This window comes from Enoplosus armatus, chromosome 19, assembly GCF_043641665.1.
Source record: "Enoplosus armatus isolate fEnoArm2 chromosome 19, fEnoArm2.hap1, whole genome shotgun sequence".
NCBI lineage: Eukaryota > Metazoa > Chordata > Actinopteri > Centrarchiformes > Enoplosidae > Enoplosus > Enoplosus armatus.
Window position 1 is genome coordinate 3,076,648 of NC_092198.1, and position 20,148 is coordinate 3,096,795.

The 20,148-nt window shown below is 44.5% G+C and overlaps 1 protein-coding gene across 1 annotated transcript in view; it reads right to left on the reverse strand.

Moving 5' to 3' along the window:
• Positions 1 to 3,079: 3,079 nt before the first annotated feature.
• fynb (FYN proto-oncogene, Src family tyrosine kinase b) overlaps positions 3,080 to 20,148 on the reverse strand; it is a 58,519-nt gene continuing 41,450 nt past the window's right edge. Inside the window, exons 5-13 of the mRNA XM_070925705.1 lie at positions 16,361 to 16,459; positions 14,632 to 14,735; positions 14,281 to 14,430; positions 10,703 to 10,867; positions 8,137 to 8,316; positions 6,299 to 6,375; positions 5,552 to 5,705; positions 4,215 to 4,346; positions 3,080 to 3,311 (exon numbers count right to left, since the gene is read on the reverse strand). Of these exons, the coding sequence (XP_070781806.1) occupies positions 3,103 to 3,311; positions 4,215 to 4,346; positions 5,552 to 5,705; positions 6,299 to 6,375; positions 8,137 to 8,316; positions 10,703 to 10,867; positions 14,281 to 14,430; positions 14,632 to 14,735; positions 16,361 to 16,459 (1,270 nt within the window). The 3' untranslated portion in view covers positions 3,080 to 3,102. The remainder of the gene's footprint in view (positions 3,312 to 4,214; positions 4,347 to 5,551; positions 5,706 to 6,298; positions 6,376 to 8,136; positions 8,317 to 10,702; positions 10,868 to 14,280; positions 14,431 to 14,631; positions 14,736 to 16,360; positions 16,460 to 20,148) is intronic.

Sequence of the window (20,148 nt, forward strand, 5' to 3'; positions counted from 1 at the left end):
TCAGCCTTCACGCGTGTTTATCGGAGTATAGAAAAAGCAGAATGGTCAGGACATCATGAAATAAATGGAAAATAAAACTGGATTTATTTCATCACTCCCTGTTCGTTCTTCCGTTTGAGATCCTGATCAAGACTCGATAAGAATTGACAATTTTTTAATAAGCAAAAGATTACTTTTTTTTTTGTATTCTACAATCATCTGTTAAAAAAAACAGAGTTTTGAGGTCTTGACAAAAAAACAGGGAGTGGCCGTTGTGCTGCAGAGGTGCAGGGGAACCTTTGACCTGTGTAAACCTGGTTTAGTGGGATATTAGCTCACACTTTACACCAGTATTGATCCAGTATTGATCCAGAAAGGACAATCAGAGGCAGGAGACAACGTTTGATACTGGACAAATACCAGTTTGGAAAATGTTCCTCATGGGAAGTGAGTGACGCTTTACTGCAGCTGCAATATACCTTTCTCACGGCGGACATATTGATTTGTCAGACACAGGCGTAACAGCGTCAATAATGGCCGCATTCCATGTAGGTGTGCCAGGGCCCCGGTTTTGTGCACGCTTGCTCGCGGCTACTGGGAATACTGGACTAAATGAAACTTAAGCCATCATTAATGTTTAAATTAGTCTCACTGTGTTTTTCCTGCCGTGACAATCGGAGATGTATGCCGCGAGAGAAGGTCTGCTCTTTCCAACAGCGCAAGAGGTCTTCGTGGACCCATTCGGACGTGATCTGCGATCGGGTTAGGTCTAAATTATATTCAGGTGAACCAACTCTGTGTGGGGTCTTGTTTTGTATCTGCGGGTCTGTGACTACAACTGGACTATCAGTTCTGATCACACGGTACGTCATGAACATCGCACGAGAAGAATTTGGTTTTGGTGAAAATTAGCTGTGTGGGAAGCCTGTGAGGGATCATGTTAGAAGTGAGAAGCACCACAGAGCACAGAGGGGACTGGTCCTTCCAAAGTGGGACAAAAGTCTGCAAAACGTAATAGAAAATTGAAAAATAATGCCTGCTACTGCCTCCGGACTTTATTACCATCATGTGGTGTTCAGCTGTGTCTATTTGACACCTGGTCCCTGTTTCTCTGCAGGTGCTTCACTTCACACCTCCAGACCATTTAACATGTAGTACTGCAGGACGCACGCTGATGACCAGCCAGGTTTGCTGGAATGTGTGAGGTGTCATTAGCCACAGGTGAAATGACAAATGAAAATATTGCAGTTAATCTGATATTGTTAATGTTTGCCTGAATTAATTCGTTCAGATACTGGAGTTAAAACATCATCTATCCATTGCATCTATACAGTTGTAAAGGAACATTAAATTAGGCATTGAAATTTAAACTGATCTGGTTATTAATTCAATCATTATTAACAATATTATTATTTTCACTACCATTATTTTATAGTTGTGGATTCTCTACATTCATCTGTCCTTTCTCTATACTTTAAAAGGACATTTCTTGATTTTATTTATGTCTCGTAAGACGTCTTATAGACATAAATCCTGTCCATCGCCTCAAGTTCACTTTACTGCTCATGAGTTCAACTCAGTGGGTGAAAACAGTTGCCTTGTACATGCTAGATTTTACTACACACACACACACACACACACACACTCAAAAGCATGTCATAGCTTAAGCATACAAACAGTGGCATGTGGAAAGGAAGTGTCCTGGAAAGAGTGTAAAATGTTTATTGTTCTCTTCTGAATTTCAAACGCCAAATCACTGAAATAACAAAACAAGTTATGTTAAAAAATGGAAATGAAAAGATATAAAGGAGGGAAGTTAGCGACACTTAAAACCATTTAGCTGTACAACTGAAAAATGAGGGCCTTCTGTATGAAAGATCAGGGCCGGGTTCAATTAATTTTCAATTCAGTGGGTTACTTTACGAATTCAAACCTTAAAATCTTCAATTTCCGCTCTGAACTGCGACATGACAGCAGGCCCGAGACCTCCCCTGAACATACAGTACAACTGACTCTCAAAGGATCACTTAAAAGGGTTAAAACAAAAACATACTCTGTAAAAACCAAAGACTCTGACAGAATATAGCCTTGTCAGTGAAACACAAAAGAAGAAATAACTCAGGAGGTGAGGTGGTCCAGGTTCAGTTGCAGGTCGGCGCTCAAGTGGAGGACGTCCACGCCGACTTCCCCCGAAAGAAAATAACTCAAACGAGACATACATACTTCTCTTCTTAAATTAACTCCACCTTTCTTTCTTTGAGCTAAACAAAAACAACACTCGGCGGCAGAAAGACAGAAATATTTCCACCCAAATCGTCTCAAAACTATAAGCGAGGAGGGATATGTTGACTATCCTTCGACACTCAGCTGTAATTTACAAACATATATCATTTGCGGGAGAACCTTGTTCCGTTCAGCGGTAGCCTGACGCTCTGAGGAAGCTTTTGGGGGGGGGGGGGGGGGGCGGTGCAAGAAAATAAAAAAACAAAAGGGCTGATGAGGACTGTGTCATGCTCGCCTGAAGAAGCCTCTGCAATACTATGAACTGAAAAGTCAAGAATAAAGCAATAATCTGGGGGTGAATTTCTTTACACGTTATGGAAAATGACAAAAAATATATATCAAGGCTTCGAATTTAATCTGTAGAAAAGAATACAGGAGCTACAGTATGATACACATGACCTGTGTCTCCTCACAAGTGGTTCTCTTCATTTGCCTTTGTCATTTTTATCATTATTATTATTATTTTGTGCAGGAGAAAATAAAAAATCTCAAACAGAAGCAAACAAAGAAACTAAAACAAGCCTTTCTTATTTACACTGAATACAGGTATTTTGTTGCATTTTCCACAACCCCAGTTAACTCCGTCCACATCCTCCACTTCACCTCCTCCACTTCCGTATTCATCGCATTTGCAGTTCAGACACCGGGGGGGGGGGGGGCGTGTCGGAGACTGAGGGTTGTGTTTCGGGGGTTGGTGGTGGAACTGAAATGCTCGGGTTGAGCTGAGGAAGCTGTACAGATCCCTAAAATAAAAAGGCCTGGCTGGGAAGAGTTTCGTAACAGCTCTGACGGCCAGTCCTGCCCCAGCTCCTGAGCCGACACCCAAGCGGGAGAGGGGGTTTAGAGGTTGTCCCCGGGCTGGTACTGAGGCTCGGTGGCTGTGAAGTAGTCCTCCAAGAAGGCTTGCAGGTACTCGAAGGTGGGCCGCTCCTCCGCGTCCTTCTTCCAGCACTGCAGCATCAGCTCGTGCAGCGAGATGGGGCAGTCCTGGGGGCACGGCATCCTGTAGCCTCGCTCCACCTGCTCCAGCACCTCTCGGTTGTTCATGCCTACAAATGAAACAACACACACGGAAGGTGAGTGAGTGCACCACGGGCACTCTCCAGCCGGCTGTTAGAAAATGCAAACCGCAGGCGAACTCGCAGGCGTCTTCGTCGCCAGATTATCCTGAAATTACTGTAAAAGGTAACTAGTCAGTAGTTTAACACTAAATATGTGCAGTATATCAGGCATCAGGGTTGGGGGGGGGGGCGTACTGAAAGAGTTATTAGCTGGGAGAAGAAGTATATTTTGGGGAAGACTGAGGAAGACCATCCGTCATGTCCACATAAAAGAAGTGGAAACAAGACAGCAGAGTGCCTGTGTCTTTTACTCATAAAGTTACACACAAGTAGTTTTTTTTGATGACTACTTCTACTTGAGTAAAGTAACAGTATTTTTTCTTGAATACACAATTTGGCTACTACCCACCCCTGTCAAGGGCCCAGAGGCGGCCTCAGAAAGCTGCTGACACATCTGTTAGCACGATGCTGCTCCATTCGGCCCATTGCGTGCTAACCTTCCTCACTTTCTCCCTGAAGCACAACCAGATCACCAGCCCCATCTGGACAAACATGTGTTTCCCTCCATGTGTGGAGCTGCACTCTGCGTACTCTCTGAGCCCCGGCCCGGCCCGGCCCGGCCCGGCCTCCCCCTCGCTGTCTCTTTTAGTCGTCCCACAGGGCGAGCTGCAGTAATTAAGGGTTATCTCACATTCTGGCAGGGCTTCTGGAAGGTTACCCGAGCATTAAAGAACCTTTTACTCCCATAAACACAGGAGGGGCCGTCTGCTGTCATAGGAAAAGCTGTGTGTGCTTTGGTAACAACTCTTGTGCTTCTTCTTATCGTGTCCCAGAGTGGCTCAAGGTGAAACCTCTCCGCTGTCTGTTTAACGCCCCCCCCCCCCCCCTCACCTGGGTAAGGCACCCGACCCTTGGTGACCAGCTCTGTCAGCAAGATGCCAAACGACCACACGTCCGACTTGATGGTGAACTTCCCGTACAGCGCAGCCTCCGGGGCGGTCCACTTGATGGGGAACTTTGCACCTGTAGGAGAGCAGAGATGAAGTGAGCGTCGGCAGCTGAACTCGCCGTCTTTCTTGTGACAAAACACGTGTTTGGTAAAGAGCCGTGCTGTGATAAGTCTTTGTATTTGTCCAACACTATCCCAGCTGCTGCCACATTTTACAAATCTTACTTCAGGAAGTTAAGGAGGTTAATCACCATTACTAACACTGCTATAAAGTTGAGTCAAGTTAGGCTGAATGCCAACTGACAGCAAAACGATCTGATGTGTCAAAGGGAGAAGAAAACATAATGACGGCATTTTCTGAGCACAGACAAACTGCATCAACAGGAACAGCTGTTAACCAGCAGGGAGGCGACGGACATCTACAGCATACTGGGTGTTGACCAATACTTTCGTTATTGGCACTTCACTGAATATGACCCACATTCGTAGCAGCATTTGAAAGCCGCCTTTCATTAAATGACTTTCTGTGCTGTATTCTGTTTAAACCGCTATAAGATAGACAGCAGAGAAATGGCAGGAAATGAGGAGAGAGGCAACCAAAGTCCCGACTTTGAGTAGCTTCTGAAATCTAACTCTCAAATGTCTACTTCTAACATGGTGATGGAAAGAAAAATGTCTTCATGGTGAAGCTTTGGTACGCCTCTGAATTGCTGTCTACATCAGATTTTTTCAAATCGGTTTGGTGTTGTTCTCTTCGATGGCTGCTTCACCGCTACGACAAAACAAACAGCCAATCGGATCCAGAATCTCTACACGGCTTACTGTCCAGCCACATCTGGTGCCCTTCATCAGTGAATGGAGGCCACGAGATGTGGCTGAAAGCCCTGAAAGAAATCCTGTAAATGCCGCCAGAGAGAACTGTAAGTACTATTTCCAAGATCAAGAATGAACCTTTGAGTCAGTCTAATAACGCCCCCTCCCAAACAGAAAACAGCTGATTCACTCTGATTATCAGGCTCAAAACACTGCAATGGTCAAACTAACATAACATTTCTAATAAACATGCCTTCTAAACTCTTTGTCCATCTCTCTGCAGCAGGGAGTGTCTGCTCCTTCACAGCTAACTATCTGCTGTCGTTTTGATGTGGGCGTGACCCCCCCCCCAAGCCGCTGAGACAATTTCCTGCATGACCTAATGCAGTCACACAGTATGCGGACGTGTGTGAGTGGGAGCGTCAAGTATGTGCATTTAACATCGCGCGTTAGTGGGAAGCCCCACCTTGCCGAGCGGTGTATTCGTTGTCTTCGATGAGCCTGGCCAGACCGAAGTCGGCGATCTTGCACACCAGGTTGTCTCCCACCAGGATGTTGGCGGAGCGCAGGTCTCTGTGGATGTAGTTCATCCTCTCGATGTAGGCCATGCCCGCTGCCACCTGGAGCACAGCACAGTGAGCACGGCTGCATCAACACTCACTGGTGGCATTGTTTCCTGTTGAATACTGCTGTGATTTGCTTCAGGATACATACGGAGAGAGCTTTATTTTTTCTGAATAATTACTTGATTATATCCAAGTATGACTTTGTTTGTAACTTTTTCAGTCAAAAAAGTCAAAAATATATCTAAATAGATAATAAAGAAAAAGGTTTCATCAAGGACAAAAAGCCTCCTGCATCCCGTTGGGTGAAGGAAGGTTTAATTCAGAAGGTATTACCTACTAAAAACTAGTAGCTAAAAAAAGGTCAAAATAGGACGATTTCTCTGATAAGTTTGGTTTGAATTAGTTATTTGAGGCTATAAAGACGTCACCAGGGGAACATGGAGGAAGTGTTGAGTTCGCATTAACAGGTTTCTCACTAAAATACAATAAAACATAAAAACAGGGGGCGAGTAGAAACAAAGGCTGGTCTCTAAGATTCTCTCCGTAGTTGAACTTAATAAAGTTTTAAGTATGTTTCCAAAGTCTGAAATCTTTTCTGTTGTTTGCAGGAAACAAATGAGACAGACACTGTCTTCTGATCCAGGTACCTGTGCTGCCATGTCCACCAGGTTAGGCAGCTTCAACCCTCGTCCTTCTCCGTCCTTCAAGAAGTCCAGCAGGCTTCCTGCAGCAGACATAAACAGATGTCTGATGTCAGTCCGAGTGCACACACAAGACACACCCCCCCCCCCCACCCTCTACAGGAACTGCTTGTAATTCAGCAATTACCCACCACAAGCAACAATCTGACAGCTGAATGTTTTGGAGACGTGTGGTTTATAATTTGCCTGTCTGAACTATCAACTATTATCAACAATAATGACGATAATGAGGTCTGGGGGACTTGACGATCACCACAAATACATCGACATTCATAAAGATTTCACACTGGATCTGCTTTTTGAAGACACACTCTCTCCTCCGACTCAGCGGGCTGACCCAGATGTGGCAGCCTCTGCATGCAGCAGACGCAGCGATGCACATCAAAGTTTCCACTCTCGTGTTCTCTGGTGTTTAATGTGCGTCCGCAGCTCTTTCTTGTGGGATTTGTAAATTCCAGTGTTTTGGAGGATTGTTTTGAAGGCCTTAATCATCTTCAGTCACTTTCAAACAAAGGGTTTACCATACCAGGACAGTTACTGCAATTCTGACGGGAATGGAACAAAAACACTTCTGTTTGAATGAAAAACACAGAGCCATAACCTTAAATACACACCAGCACTAGTACATATACAGAGTGCAGTGCTTTTTGCACATTTTACTGTGCAACTCAGGTCAAAGAGTTGAAAACGAAAGTTTTTGCCATCTCTAAACACTTTGGACCACAGCAATACTGTAGATTTTTCTTCTTCTACCAACTACCAAATTTCCACTGGCAGAAAACATTAACATCTAATCTAATCTTTCCTCGACCACAGTCGAATTGCAGTCATCTTCTATAAGTAGGTGCAGCGGCACCCTGGGGTGCCTTGAGGACAATCATTAATTCACTCTGCGTTCTTTAAACACATCGCCACATTAAAATGTCATCAGAACAGAAAACACAACAAAAAAGAGTCAATAATCAGGATCACTGTGTTAAAAACTGTTTAATATGCCGTTAAGCTGCAGCTAATGACATGACGACTCACGGTTGCTTGGTTGTCATAGTAACGCAATAGGCTTTTTTGGCTTTTGTTTTTTTCCAGGAGCTCAGCAGTCAGAGAGACAGTGACCATCGGAGCAAGTGACGGAAAGGTTTAAGGGGGGTAAACAGGGCTCGCTGACATGCCCACACATCTCAGCCCTCAACACAGTCTGACAGGACTGAACCTGATCCCACCAGCAGAACTCCAATCAGACGTGACGCGACTCGACTAACAGCTCCACTAACGGACAGCTTTTGGCTGCTTGTGGAAGACAGATTGCGAGAGAGACTCCTCGGCCTCACATGCTCTTCTTTGTTTTGTTTGTTCTTATACACCTTAAATATAAGCTCAAAAAATGAAAGAAATACGCTCAACATATTAGTGTTTTTAATTGCATTCGTTGTTTATTTTAAGTTAAATACTCATCTGTAAAACTGCAGAGCACCTGTGATTGAGAATGGGACGATATTATTAAACTTAATATTGATATAATACAATATTAAATGTAAAATTGTTCGAACTGATAAGCATCTGTGTACATATATGCACGTTTGTTGGGTGGCTCTGGCTGCCATGACTTTCCTTTGAAGGGGTGCTGCGGTCTAAAATAGTTTGGGAACCACTGTTCTGTTCAATAAATAGATAGAATAGACAAGTAAAACAAGATTATCACAAAGTAAATGAGAGACTGTTAGCGTGGGGAGTATAATGAAAACATAACATTATGTGTATATATGCATGTGTTTGCGTTCATCTACCTTTGCCCATGTACTCTGTGACGATGTAAATGGGCTCCTCAGACACGACGGCGTAGAGCTGCACCAGCTTGTCATGGCGGAGTTTCTTCATGATCTGAGCCTCCTCCAGGAAGGACTCGGGGGACATGGTGCCAGGCTTCAGAGTCTTCACTGCCACCTTAGTGGTGCCGTTCCACGTACCTGGCACACGCATACACATGCTGGCGTCAGTACAGCGGGAACATCGACTCACATTCAAATCACGTCGTTTCAAAGTCAGACTCGACAACCCTGCTGTCTAACCTGAGGAGATGATTGGCGGCTGAGAGTCGACTGTAGTCAAAAGCAGGGGGGAAAAGTCCCACTTTGAAATGACAATGAGGTAAACATGCAACACAGGACGAGATCAGGAGACGGTATGAGAATCAGCTCGCCTGTAATTCTCATGCACAGGGGCTGTGCTGAAGGATGATTAAATGGGTACGAGATTTAGAGTGGACCTTCATTTGAAATGGCTTTTAGAAGCCAGGAGAGCGATCCAGCAGGGCTTTGAGAGCCACAATACACCAACACGGGAGCAGATAATCCTTTGTAGGATGATTAACAAAAGCGAGGCCCGTAAGATCCGCACTGGTTGCATGCCAGTTACTGTCACACAGCATGGCTATGCCACCAATGTGCACCGCCTCTGGCAACTGTGTCAGAACATGCATAATAGATAAGGATCACTTTAATCACTCCAATAAAGTAGTACTCCATTTATCTCATTCTGTCACAGTAATGGGTGCAGGAATATTAGTGGTGACCCGAAGTGTTTGGTGGGTTTGTGGGTTTAATTTGAGAGTAAGCTGATAAATCAGAGTAGGCTTCTTTAGTGATGCAGCTGTGCAGACGATTTGGGAGTCGAGGCTGAGCGGGTGACGGTCACCTGCTGGGCTGTGAAGTAATAGGATCCCAGAGGCTGGGCGTCATCTGGGAGAAGCCCTATCCTCAGTATCGGTCCAGCTGAAATACGATAATAAGAACGCAAACCCTCATGTTCTGCAGTATGGAAGTCCAAAATGGCCAACATTAGGAAATAAGTAATTGTCTGAATGAAGAGATTTCATTTCTACCAATATTTAGTTCATTACTGAATAGAAGAAATAAAAAGCCTGGAGCACCGAGATATGATGTAAACAAACGTGTGGTGGTAACTTTAGCTTACAAGCTAATTTTATTAGCAGTAGTGTTGAAGAAGGACAACACCATTTAGCATCTAAACTGACCATTTACCGATAAGTAGTTGCTGACTAACTTATTAGCTTTTCAACGTGGATTTCCTAGCTCGTTTAGCAAGCCACGGTGCAGGACAAGGCATGTGCCCATGCTAATACTGTAGATAACAAGCAGGAAATAGCTCATAATGTCATTAAATCAAATATAAAAAAATATTAATATTAATTTCTCTATTTTGTGTACTTTGTTTTTCTGAAAAGAAGTCACATTTGGACTTGAATTGGACTTTAAGCAGCTAGCTCCTGTTAGCTAGAGCGACGATGGCAATGCCAAAGTCAACGACCAACTAGCTGCTACTGTAAATAAACACAGTGTAAAGATGCATTACTTCCTCTCTTGTCATTTAGGCTAACAAGGCTGCAGATGCTACCTAGCTAGCCAGCTAACTAGGTATGTTAGCTTTTCTTTTGAGTTTTACTCAGCATCAAAGTAAAAAGCAAATGTTAGCGACAGCAGCTAACTGCCTAATTCAGAGTTTTGATATTAAACATGTTCCCAATAGAAAGACAACTCTTTGGTTGGTTTGGTTTATATAAAGTTTTGTATATATTCTATTATGGTTATTTATTTATTTTATTTATTTTTATAAATTTGGAGTTCCATACTGCAGAGCGTACTCAATAAATGACTAGTTTTTGTGTTACAAACAAACACAAAAATCCTGGAGAAATGCTGGAGAGGGATAAGACAGCATTTGCTTTCATCATCGTAAATTGTTTCTTGGCACATTTAAGAGTGCAGGGGAAAGGAAACATTTCCAGGGCGGCCCAAGGTGAACTTTAATAACAGGGTACTTTATTTTGGTAGGACATCCTTACCGTAAAACACATCAGCAAAACATCCCGTCCCCAGCTTTACTTCCAACTCAAGTGCGTCTCTGCTGATCTCCCAGGCATCATGACTCAAGCCCACAGTGTCAGGGATGTAGTTCACACACACGCCCGTTAAATTAAAGCACAAACCATCCGCACTCTCTACAGGGGGAGGGAAGGCAAGGCACACAGGGTTAACAACCGGGGAGAGGAACATGCAGTGAGGGACATGGAAGGGAGCCATCTTTAGACTGTGAGAGCAGAGTCTCCTGACACACTGGATGTTTTTCCAGATGATTTAGGGAGGGAGGGGTCAGTATTTCCCTGGCAAAAAGCCCCAAACTGAGAATTATCAAAATTTCCTGCCCCATTTTCTCATTTGATCCCCTCCCCTTCCAGGCCAGATTATTTGCTTGTGTTTTAGAGTCAGTCTCTGCTGGCTCAGTGTGACCCCCTTCCATGCGGCCTCTTCTTCCGGAGGCGACTGGGATCCGTACCCATCCAGACCTCCCCAAACTGCCCGTTCCCTAGACGCTTGATGAGCTGCAGCGACTCCCGCGGGATCTCCCACACGTCTTTGGTTTTGACAGACAGGTCGGCGAGGCGGGGCATCCCTTTGTGGCAGGGAACCACCAAGCGGCAGCAGAGCCCGGCGGCTCGGTCTGCACACAGCGACGCACGAATAAAAGCATAAAGAAAGGCGTACAGAGAGTTAGCAGAGCATCCTGCAGGAGAGGGGAAAGCCTCAAAGCAACGCCACAACTAGCAACGAGGACAACACAGCGCAGAGTAAACATGAACGCTGAAAATCACTTCCTGGATGGCACGCAGGCTGATTTCAGGTCAGGGGATCCAGCTGTAATCAGTGTGATGTGCTCTCCATGGTCCTTACTGATCATCAAATCAACCAGATAAAACACTATTGCTAGGAATACATCTACAGGAGCCAGTGAGACGGAGGTGCTGTCACAGTCCTTCACCTACACCTTCAAGGGGAACACTGATTTCACACATCAACGCAAGTCTTGAGTTGCATTATGGGAAGTGTAGGATCCAGTAATTTTTGACCATTGACCCATACTAAACTAGTCATAATATCTGAGCCTCTTCTGCACAGATTTTAACCATTTTTTATTTTGACTCTTGCAAGACCCTCAACATTATTAACGATTTAATACTAATTCACTGGAGTACTTTAATAAAAAACGAAAGACAAAAACGTCAAACAAAAACTATTAGAGATTTACAAATAAATGTAGCTTTGCAGTTATGTTTTAGGGATAAGTGATAGTAAAATGTTATTTTGGCATGGCTTTCCCCACTTTGTTGAGGCCCCATCTTGCTGATTGAAGACGCAGTATAAGTATCTCATGCTGCAAGTACAAAAACTATGGGCTCTGTGTTATGGCTCACTTTGGCTAATGGCATCTACGACTCGCGTACACTTTACGATAATGACGGTAATTTCTTTAAAGAGATCGCTCCGGCCGTCAGTCACTCATCTGGGAAACGTACATCTACAGTTGTGGTTAAACACAAAGATGGAGCACAGGGACTTTACGCACCATGAGAACAATTAACGACCATGCTTGTTTAGGCAACAGAGTGGTACTCTGCTTCCAGTTCGATCTTCTCTATTGGCGTGGAGTGCGGTAGTCACTTTAGCTGATGACACCATGTCGTCTGTCATAAAATCAAACATCTCTTGCTTTTACTCTGGAGGAAGCTCTCGTGTTTACCTGAATTGATTAAGCCGAGGGATTAGTGCAGAGTTTCCGTTGGTAACACTGCAGGGACAAAGTGACCCCCCCTTCCTCCCCGCTGCCAGCGATAAGGCCCTACGTTGTTTGCACGGGGCAGTAAAGATGAGATAAAGGCCGACGTCTCACCGGTGGGAGGGTTCAACCTGCAACTCGGCCATCAAAGCCCATCTGGGCCGCCTGCCAGCTGCCTCGGCTGCTCCACTCAGACATCAATACAGCTCTATGTTCACTCTGCTGGCCGTCATAAAACCTGTCAATATGTGGACCGTCTCCACACACCGCACGACACAACAGTCAGTGTTTCCTAGGAAGGCGTGGCAGCTTCGAATGATGATTTCTGTGCTTTGATCAGAGTTAATAAGTTGAATCCATTACTCCCCGATGAAAGTACTTACTTTATTTTAAAGGAAGAGTCTGTCAGCGTTCGATCTTTATGTTGCTGCTACAGTCAGAGCAATTAATTCAACTTGTTACAGCAATTTTGTCTGACATTCAGTTTTGGTTTCCTCATTAAAAAAAAAGAAAACATTTTACCAGTGAATCAAAGTCAGAGCCACCTAAATAATCAAACCTCAGCAGTTTTAAAAAAAGGCCTTGTCTCATGTTCCTACAAACAAAAACGTCTGCTTTCAGAATATTTTGAAAGATGCGACAACAACATATACAGACTATGCAGGTTTTGCTGAACAGCGGCCACTGTGGCCACAAGTAGCAATTACAGCATACTGGCTCATTGAATTAGCTTTAAAGACTTCATCATTAAGCAGCCTGAGTGTGAGTGGAAGCAAGAAAACAACACATATGTCTCCTGATGAGGTGCTGTGCCTTTATGTCTTGTGTATGTTGTGTATCTATGGAAGCCCTTTTCTGCCAAGACGAAATAAAAAAAAATAAAACACTCTTATGAGATAGTGTCGTGGGATAGTAAGTCAACATTTTGACTCAATTTTGACTTTTTTTACTTTAGTATCTCACGAATTTGACTTAGTATTTTTTGTCATTCTACTTATTTTCTTGGTGGAAATGCGGTTTCAGCCAAAGCACATTGAGTGAAGAGTCAGCAAACTGACCCAGAAATGTAAGCTGAAGATTAATATCTATCCAAAGTTTGCTAATATTAACTCAAATTAGCCACCATTAGCTGCTGGTCAAACCAGACCAAGTGGCTGCAGTGTGTTGAATTTAGCAAGGCTGCTTTATTGCTTATGAACGCAACTTTTTATCTGGAAGAAGAAGAACGGACTATTTGTCCTTTCAAATGTTACACAGTCTCGCTTTAAATGTGATCGCCATTCAGATTTGCAGCCTAACTGATTCTCAAGGCCAAATGTGTTGTTCCCTTCACATCCACATTCAGTTGCACCTGAAGAATAGCTACGTTATGTGATGCCGGATATGCTCTTTAGCTCTTTAAAAAGACAAAAAGGAAAGCATAGAGCAATGGAAACACAAGCCCTGAAAAGAATCAAGGTTATTTGCAAAGACGTGTCGTCGGCTCCATACGTCATCTAGAGGGGTGATAACATGCAGGCACATACAGAAAATCCATGGTGTTGATTTTAGGGCTCAAACATCCGATATCGACGTCAATGTGCCAATTAGAGCGTGACAGGAAAAATATCCTTTTCTCAGTGAGAGTGAGACAGAGTGATAAAACAGAACAAATGTTCGGCTGAGAACACGAACTCAGACCATCATTACTCCTAGAAACAAACTTAAGAAAGAGATTGGGACAGAAACACTGACTGCATGAGTACAACTGAGGACAACGAACTTATCTCATCCTGCAGATCTGATTATGAAACTGTCGGCGGCACAGATGCAGCGGTCATCTCCTGACGGCACTCGAAGCCAGGAGGAACGAGCACACATCTGGATGAGCTCACACCGATGCAAAACTCACTAACTCCCTCCCTTTGCTCGAGAAGAGGGCTAACAAAGCGCCTTTCTACTCTACGACATTATGCCTCTTGTTCACTGCTCAGTCGTGCTGAATTAAAAGTGAATGTGAATCTAAAGAAATACATGTAGACGCACGTAAGGCAGCTAATGCAGCTACTTTGCATTTATTTCTATTTTTGCCTCAAGGTAAGTGGCACCTTTTATTCCTATACGTGAAAAAGTGACAAATTATGCTGCTAGGATATCTTAAACCAGATACGATCTAAATCAACCAAAATATGTTGTAAAATCAACCAGATTTTGTTCTAAAAATGTTATAAATTTAACCAAAATACATCCTAAAATGAACCAGAGTACACCCTAACAGGATTATCCAGATACAGAAGCAGTCTAAAGCTTGTTGTTTATACCTGAGTAGTGCTGAACCAGCTGCTGCAGCGTGTCAAACTGAGCCCTGGTGGTGATGTAGTAGCCGCCGCTGTCCAGCTTGCGGATCTTATAATGCTTGACATGGTCCCCCTTCACGTCGTCCCAGTCTCGTATGGACAAGGAGAAGGCACCTGTGGGGGGGGGGACACACACAGCAGACTAAAGAATCCGACCAAGCATTCAGCGCTTCGCTTTAAATACTTGACACTTGAAAACGGAAACGATTTGGTCCTAGACTCAGCCGTGGCTAACACACTACCGGAGTTCACAAAAGCCCTGTGGGAAATATCAGAGCTCAGAGGTTGTCAGTGTGAGCGTGTCTGTGGTTTTACCCTTTGTGGTCTCACTCTCCCGGATGAGATAGGTTCCTCGAGGGTTGCCGGTGGACAGCAGCTGCCTCTCTGCTTCCTTGCGGCCCAGTTTACCAAAGTACCAGCTGCAATTACAGGACAACACGGCAGGTTTAGAAGACCTCGATTCCCTGTAGTAACCCTGCAACTTTTGGTGGCTTTCGAGGCCTAATGGTTCCAACTGCTGACAATTTTTTATCTTAGTGTTACAGCAGTTTGTTTTGTATTTAAAGTTTATGGAAGAAATGTTTTTGGTGACCTGAAACTCCGACATCAGCTGCAAAATGTTGTCTGGATTTGATTTGTGCCCCAAAGATAAATCCTAATACTGACCTCCAACATTTCCACTTGGCAAAAAATACATGTATGCACAAATACACAGGGCATAATGACATGTATTGGGTATGACTGCTGTGAGCTTTACAGAGCACATTTGTACTCCCCAGATGATGAACCATTTTCACTCATTTCTCCACTTCTTCAGCGGCAGCCTCGGGACGAAATTGACTTTTTTCGGCTAACGCCTTGGCTACATTGGCCGACACGCGCACAGCTCGTGTAAATAAAAGCGTGGTGTTGCAGCACCAGCTCCGCAGACGTTATGTGTTCAATGTAGCCTGCCTGTAAGGGTCCAACACTTTCATAATGTGGGATGTTAGTAGTATTGCAGCCACTAGGGAGTGCTAGTGGGGCTTCACGCTTTTAGTTCTGTTATTGTGACTCTAACCCAGCAGCTAGCCTGTCATATGGACTGTGACTAGTTCAAAGCCTGCTGCCTTTGTCCCTGCAGATCTGTGCAGAAGGGATTGTTTAGTCACAGTCTCTAAACCGGGAAAAAATACTTTTTGTCTTTCTACTTTTAATTCATAGCAGAGCGCAGTAGAAACATCCAATTATGATTACTTGGTTACCAGCATGTTTCTCAGGAAACTGCTACCAAAAACAAGAGTAGAAGTAGAAGTAAAACTTCTAGAAAACCTAACTTTTCTCAAAGTGGTTCTCACATGGACTGAAACTACACTGAGAGACGGAAGAAAAAAAGACAACAGAGGAAACGTGAGCAGTACGACACCAAAGTGCATATTTCACAGAGATATATCTGTTAATTTCCCCCCCCGGGGATCAATAAAGTATTTCTGATTCTGATTCTGTTGATTAGCAGAGCTGCACCCACACCTCCCGCCTTTCCTTCAATCCCAGCATGCTCCACTGGGCTCATAATGAGATTCTGCCACACAGTGAACTGAATGAATCTTTACTCAGAAACCTTAATCTGACTGAAAGGGGGCAGGTGGTTCGGGTCTCTGGCAGCAGTCGACGCTACACACGGACAAAAACCAAACGCAGGATGAGGAAGGATTAAAATACTTTTTATTTCCTCATTCCTTTCCACTCATCATATGTCTGAGGGAAACTTTATGGTTCAGAAGCTAAATTATATTATATTTACCTCTCACCCACAGTCTGGCTGGCATTTCAAATTCTAAATCCTTCTCTTTATAGTGTCACATAAATGTCATTTTATCAGGCCAGGAGAAACGTCCACCCTGCAGGGACAGTATAAACTGTGGGATGACGATGACTTCAGTCTGCGTTCCTGCCTCCGCTAATCTGGGGCTACTTCAGAGCACATTTGAGATAAAAGTCACCACTCGGTCCTGGACCAGCGTACTGTGGGTCTACGAGGAGCATTCACACACAGACTACTTACTCCTCAGCCTGGATGGAGTCCACTGGAGCCACGTAATTACTGGGGATGTATCCGCTGCCACCGGTGGTGAGCGAGCGAGCATCCCACCAGTCCCCTTCACTGAAGGAGAGAGAGGATCGGGGAGAAAACAGAAGAAGTATGTTAATACACTTTATTTCACATGAACACATCATCCATGTGGAAAACACGTGGGATCGAGTGAGTCTGGACCGAGTGAAGCAAAAGGACAACATGCGGCTGTAGAGGGGGGTGGTCTGGGGTCTGTTTAGCCCAGCAGCCACCTGCACTAACAATGTATACACACATGCTAACACATTTGTTTATTTCAGGTCACAAAATTAAACAAAATGTACACTGTCATCTAAAAAATAATCATTGAAATGTAGCAGGGAGAAGCTACTAAATATGAACATTAGTATCTCTCACTTTGTTCAATTATTCGATCTGTACACGGTTTCTTAAATTTAACAATAGTTTAACAACCTTTTAAATCATTACAAAAAGTCCACCGTTTGACTGTAAAACTATGTGTTGTCTTTCTCTCCAACAGCAAGACTGTGCCAAGAAATACTTTTCAGTAGTTGAGTCAAATCTATGGAATTCTGTGGGGATTGATTCAAAACGTTGTTCGAGAAAGAAAACAGGGATCGAATGAACTTGATGGATGATATTTAGGTTTTCTTCCGGTCTTTATGCTAAGCTAGGCTAGCCACGTCCCGACTTGAGCTCAGTATTTAACGTACAGACACGAGACTGATCTCACTTGGAGGAAGAAAGACTCTTCTTTTAAGATAAATATAGCTAAACTGGTTCCCCACATTCTTGGCAGTTTAGACGCTGTTAAAGATGGTGTCTGCTAAATGTGTAGAAAGTGAGAAAAGGGCAGAGGAGGAGAAGGGAGTAGAGGTTCCTTTAAGACCTCTTTAGCCTGGACGCCCACACAGCCATTAGTGTCTTTCTCTGATGTCCTCTGTGCATCTCTTCCTCACTAACCTCCAGCTCTCTGTGGGCCCATCCATCCCTCTTTCATCTGTCCATTTACTCAGCTACTCATCTTCCTCCATACCGAACGTCTCTCATATTTCAGCTTTTCCTTCCTTTCATATTCCCACTTTCCGACGCTCTCTCCGAGTTCAAAACGTCCACCACGCCTCCTTCCTTCCTCATATCTTTCCTTTTTAAAAGCTGAGACTTTATTTGGCCGTATTCACTGAGGTGTTGCATCACAAACATTAGCATGACAAACTGAACCTTCACACATTTAAAATGCCTGGAAATGCATATTGATATTTGACTTTTTTTTTTCAAAGGAAAAGGCTAAAGTAATGAGTCCCCAGATGGGAAAGTTTACTGGCTGACTTTCTGTGCTCGTCCCATCTGAGGTGGTCACTAAAATGACAAGTGACAGACAATCAATCATACCACACTTTCAGCCTGATATGTTGTTTTTTTTTTTTTGCTCCTGTCAATAACAGGGGACAAATAAAAGTAAAAAGTGTCACAGTAAAGTCTATCATGAGCCTCCAGAACAGCTTCAACAGAAGTCTCGAGAATTCGACGGGCGAGATGAAGACCATTCGTCAGATACTTCCTGTACGGAAGTTAAAACGCTTCTCCACCTATTTATTAAGGTTTTTCCTTTCAGTTGTCACCCATCTGCGGTTTTAGAGCAGATCAAACTTAAACATGGACTATAAAGCAGCAGAGCAGGTTTTGGTATCAATTTGTACCCCCACAGAAGCCCCTAGTAGACCATGATGCACTGCAGCGTCACGGTCTACTGAAGCTAGGGAGGCCTCACGATTGCCCTTGCCATGTACAAGACACATCTTCCTCCTCTGTTGCCCAAAAACTACTAAAACACATGAATGAACCACACCATCACTTGGTGACGTTCTTTCATTACCATGAACACACACGGACACGAACACCAATCCCATCTAGCGCACATTTTAAACACATTTCTAAGTCTCCGGTCCAGAGATGGATGCCATTGGGCTAGCTGAAAGAGCTCCAGTCAAACCTCAGAGTAACTAACACACTCTTGGTTTTGATCTTTTCATGGGATTTCTTGACAAGTAGAATAAATACAGATAACACATAGTATCCTGTAACTAGAGGTGGATAAGGCAGCGGACAAGCTGAGGGTGGAGTTTTCTATGTTACGAACATCCATTTATGTTTTATCACACTCTCCCCTCATCTCTATCTGTACTTCTGCTTCACTTCCTCTCTTCATTCCTTCACTCTCCTCTTCACACACATCAATATCTGGCTGCCCTTAAGGGACAGCCAGCAGTAGTGGTTCACCATCATTACCAATGCTTTCACGTGAACGCCCCCCCGCCCCCCCCCCCATCCCGGGGCTTTGACAATGTCTCTCTGACACACTGTACCACCCGGTGTTTTACCACATCCCTCACACACCAGGGGGGAGTGTGTGTGTGTGTGTGTGTGTGTGTGAAAGGGTTGCTAAAGACAGAAAAAGAGACTCCTTCATTTATGCTCAATAAAGCCATGATGGGGGAGGAGGGTGGGGGGGTCGCCTGGGGACGACATCCCAGGCAGAAACAGTCCTGCTTCCCTTTGTTCATGGAGAATCCCTCAGGAGGGAGGGAGGGAGGGAGGGAAAGATGGAGTCTCAACAATCTGCCTTCTGAGAGAGAAAAGTATGCAGGAGTAAGAGGATGTGCGGTGTGAGAGACATGTGGGTATGTGTGTGTTTGCGTGGAGTTGGAGACACATAAACAGACGGGGTGGGGTGGGCCCCAGTCTGTCCCGCTGCCTCTTTTGTCTCCAGAAACAACCCCCCCCCCCCTCCTTAAACCAACCGCAAAAAGACAGAAAACAACAACAAGAGTAAACAAAGAACCTCCCTCCTGTCTCCAAATGGATTCAAATCCTCTCTCCCCCCACGGTGACTGCCGATGAGAGAATAATTAAACACAGGACTGTGTCGAGTGAGATGAGTAACACAGCACAGGCAGCCATTCACAACACAACAACAGTGTGTTTATTCATGGCCTGCAGTTGAATGGGAACAATGCTAATTTAATCAACTTACAGCGAAGACTTGTAGAATTCTGTAAAAACTGGAGCTATTTCCTGATTGTGTCCGATGAAGCTTCACAATAACACGCTCACAGTGGGTTATAAAAAGCCTGAGCTGAATGCGGTGCCTTATAAACATTCAGGGATGGAGGCCTGTTTCCTGGAGGATGCCATCACAAAACAAAAAGGGACAACAGTGCCTTCTGTCAGCTGAGGCGGTGGCGCCCTGGGAGGCCCTGCCAGCTCCGACGGGCTGGAGCAGATGAGGATTTTAGGCTTTTTACCACCTTTGTCCAGCAGGGGTCAGTGTGGGGGCGGCTGGAAGAAGCCCAGTCCAGATTTGAGGCTAGTTGAGGCAGTGAGGTGAGAGGAGGGGTGGTGAAGATGCAGCTCTTTCTGGCCCCCTGCTAAGGCGGAGGAAGAGGAGGGAGTCTAGGCTCTCATGACGGTGTCTTCCTGCTCTGGCTGAGGCCCAGCAGGGACCGAGGTGTGTGGAGGAATGTGCGAGACGCCGGCTGGGACAGGATGCATTCTGGGTGTGGTGAGGAGGAAGACTGACCTTGCTGGGCCAAAGGCTGAGGTGATAAGGGAGGGAGTTCATCAGAAGCCGGCTTGTATGGCATGAGCATTAACATTTTATATCTGAGGCTCAGTTTGTGCGTGCGTAGAGGAGAACATCAATAAATCCACTAATAGAAACATTAATGCTGCATTAACTAGCGTTATTAGAACTACGC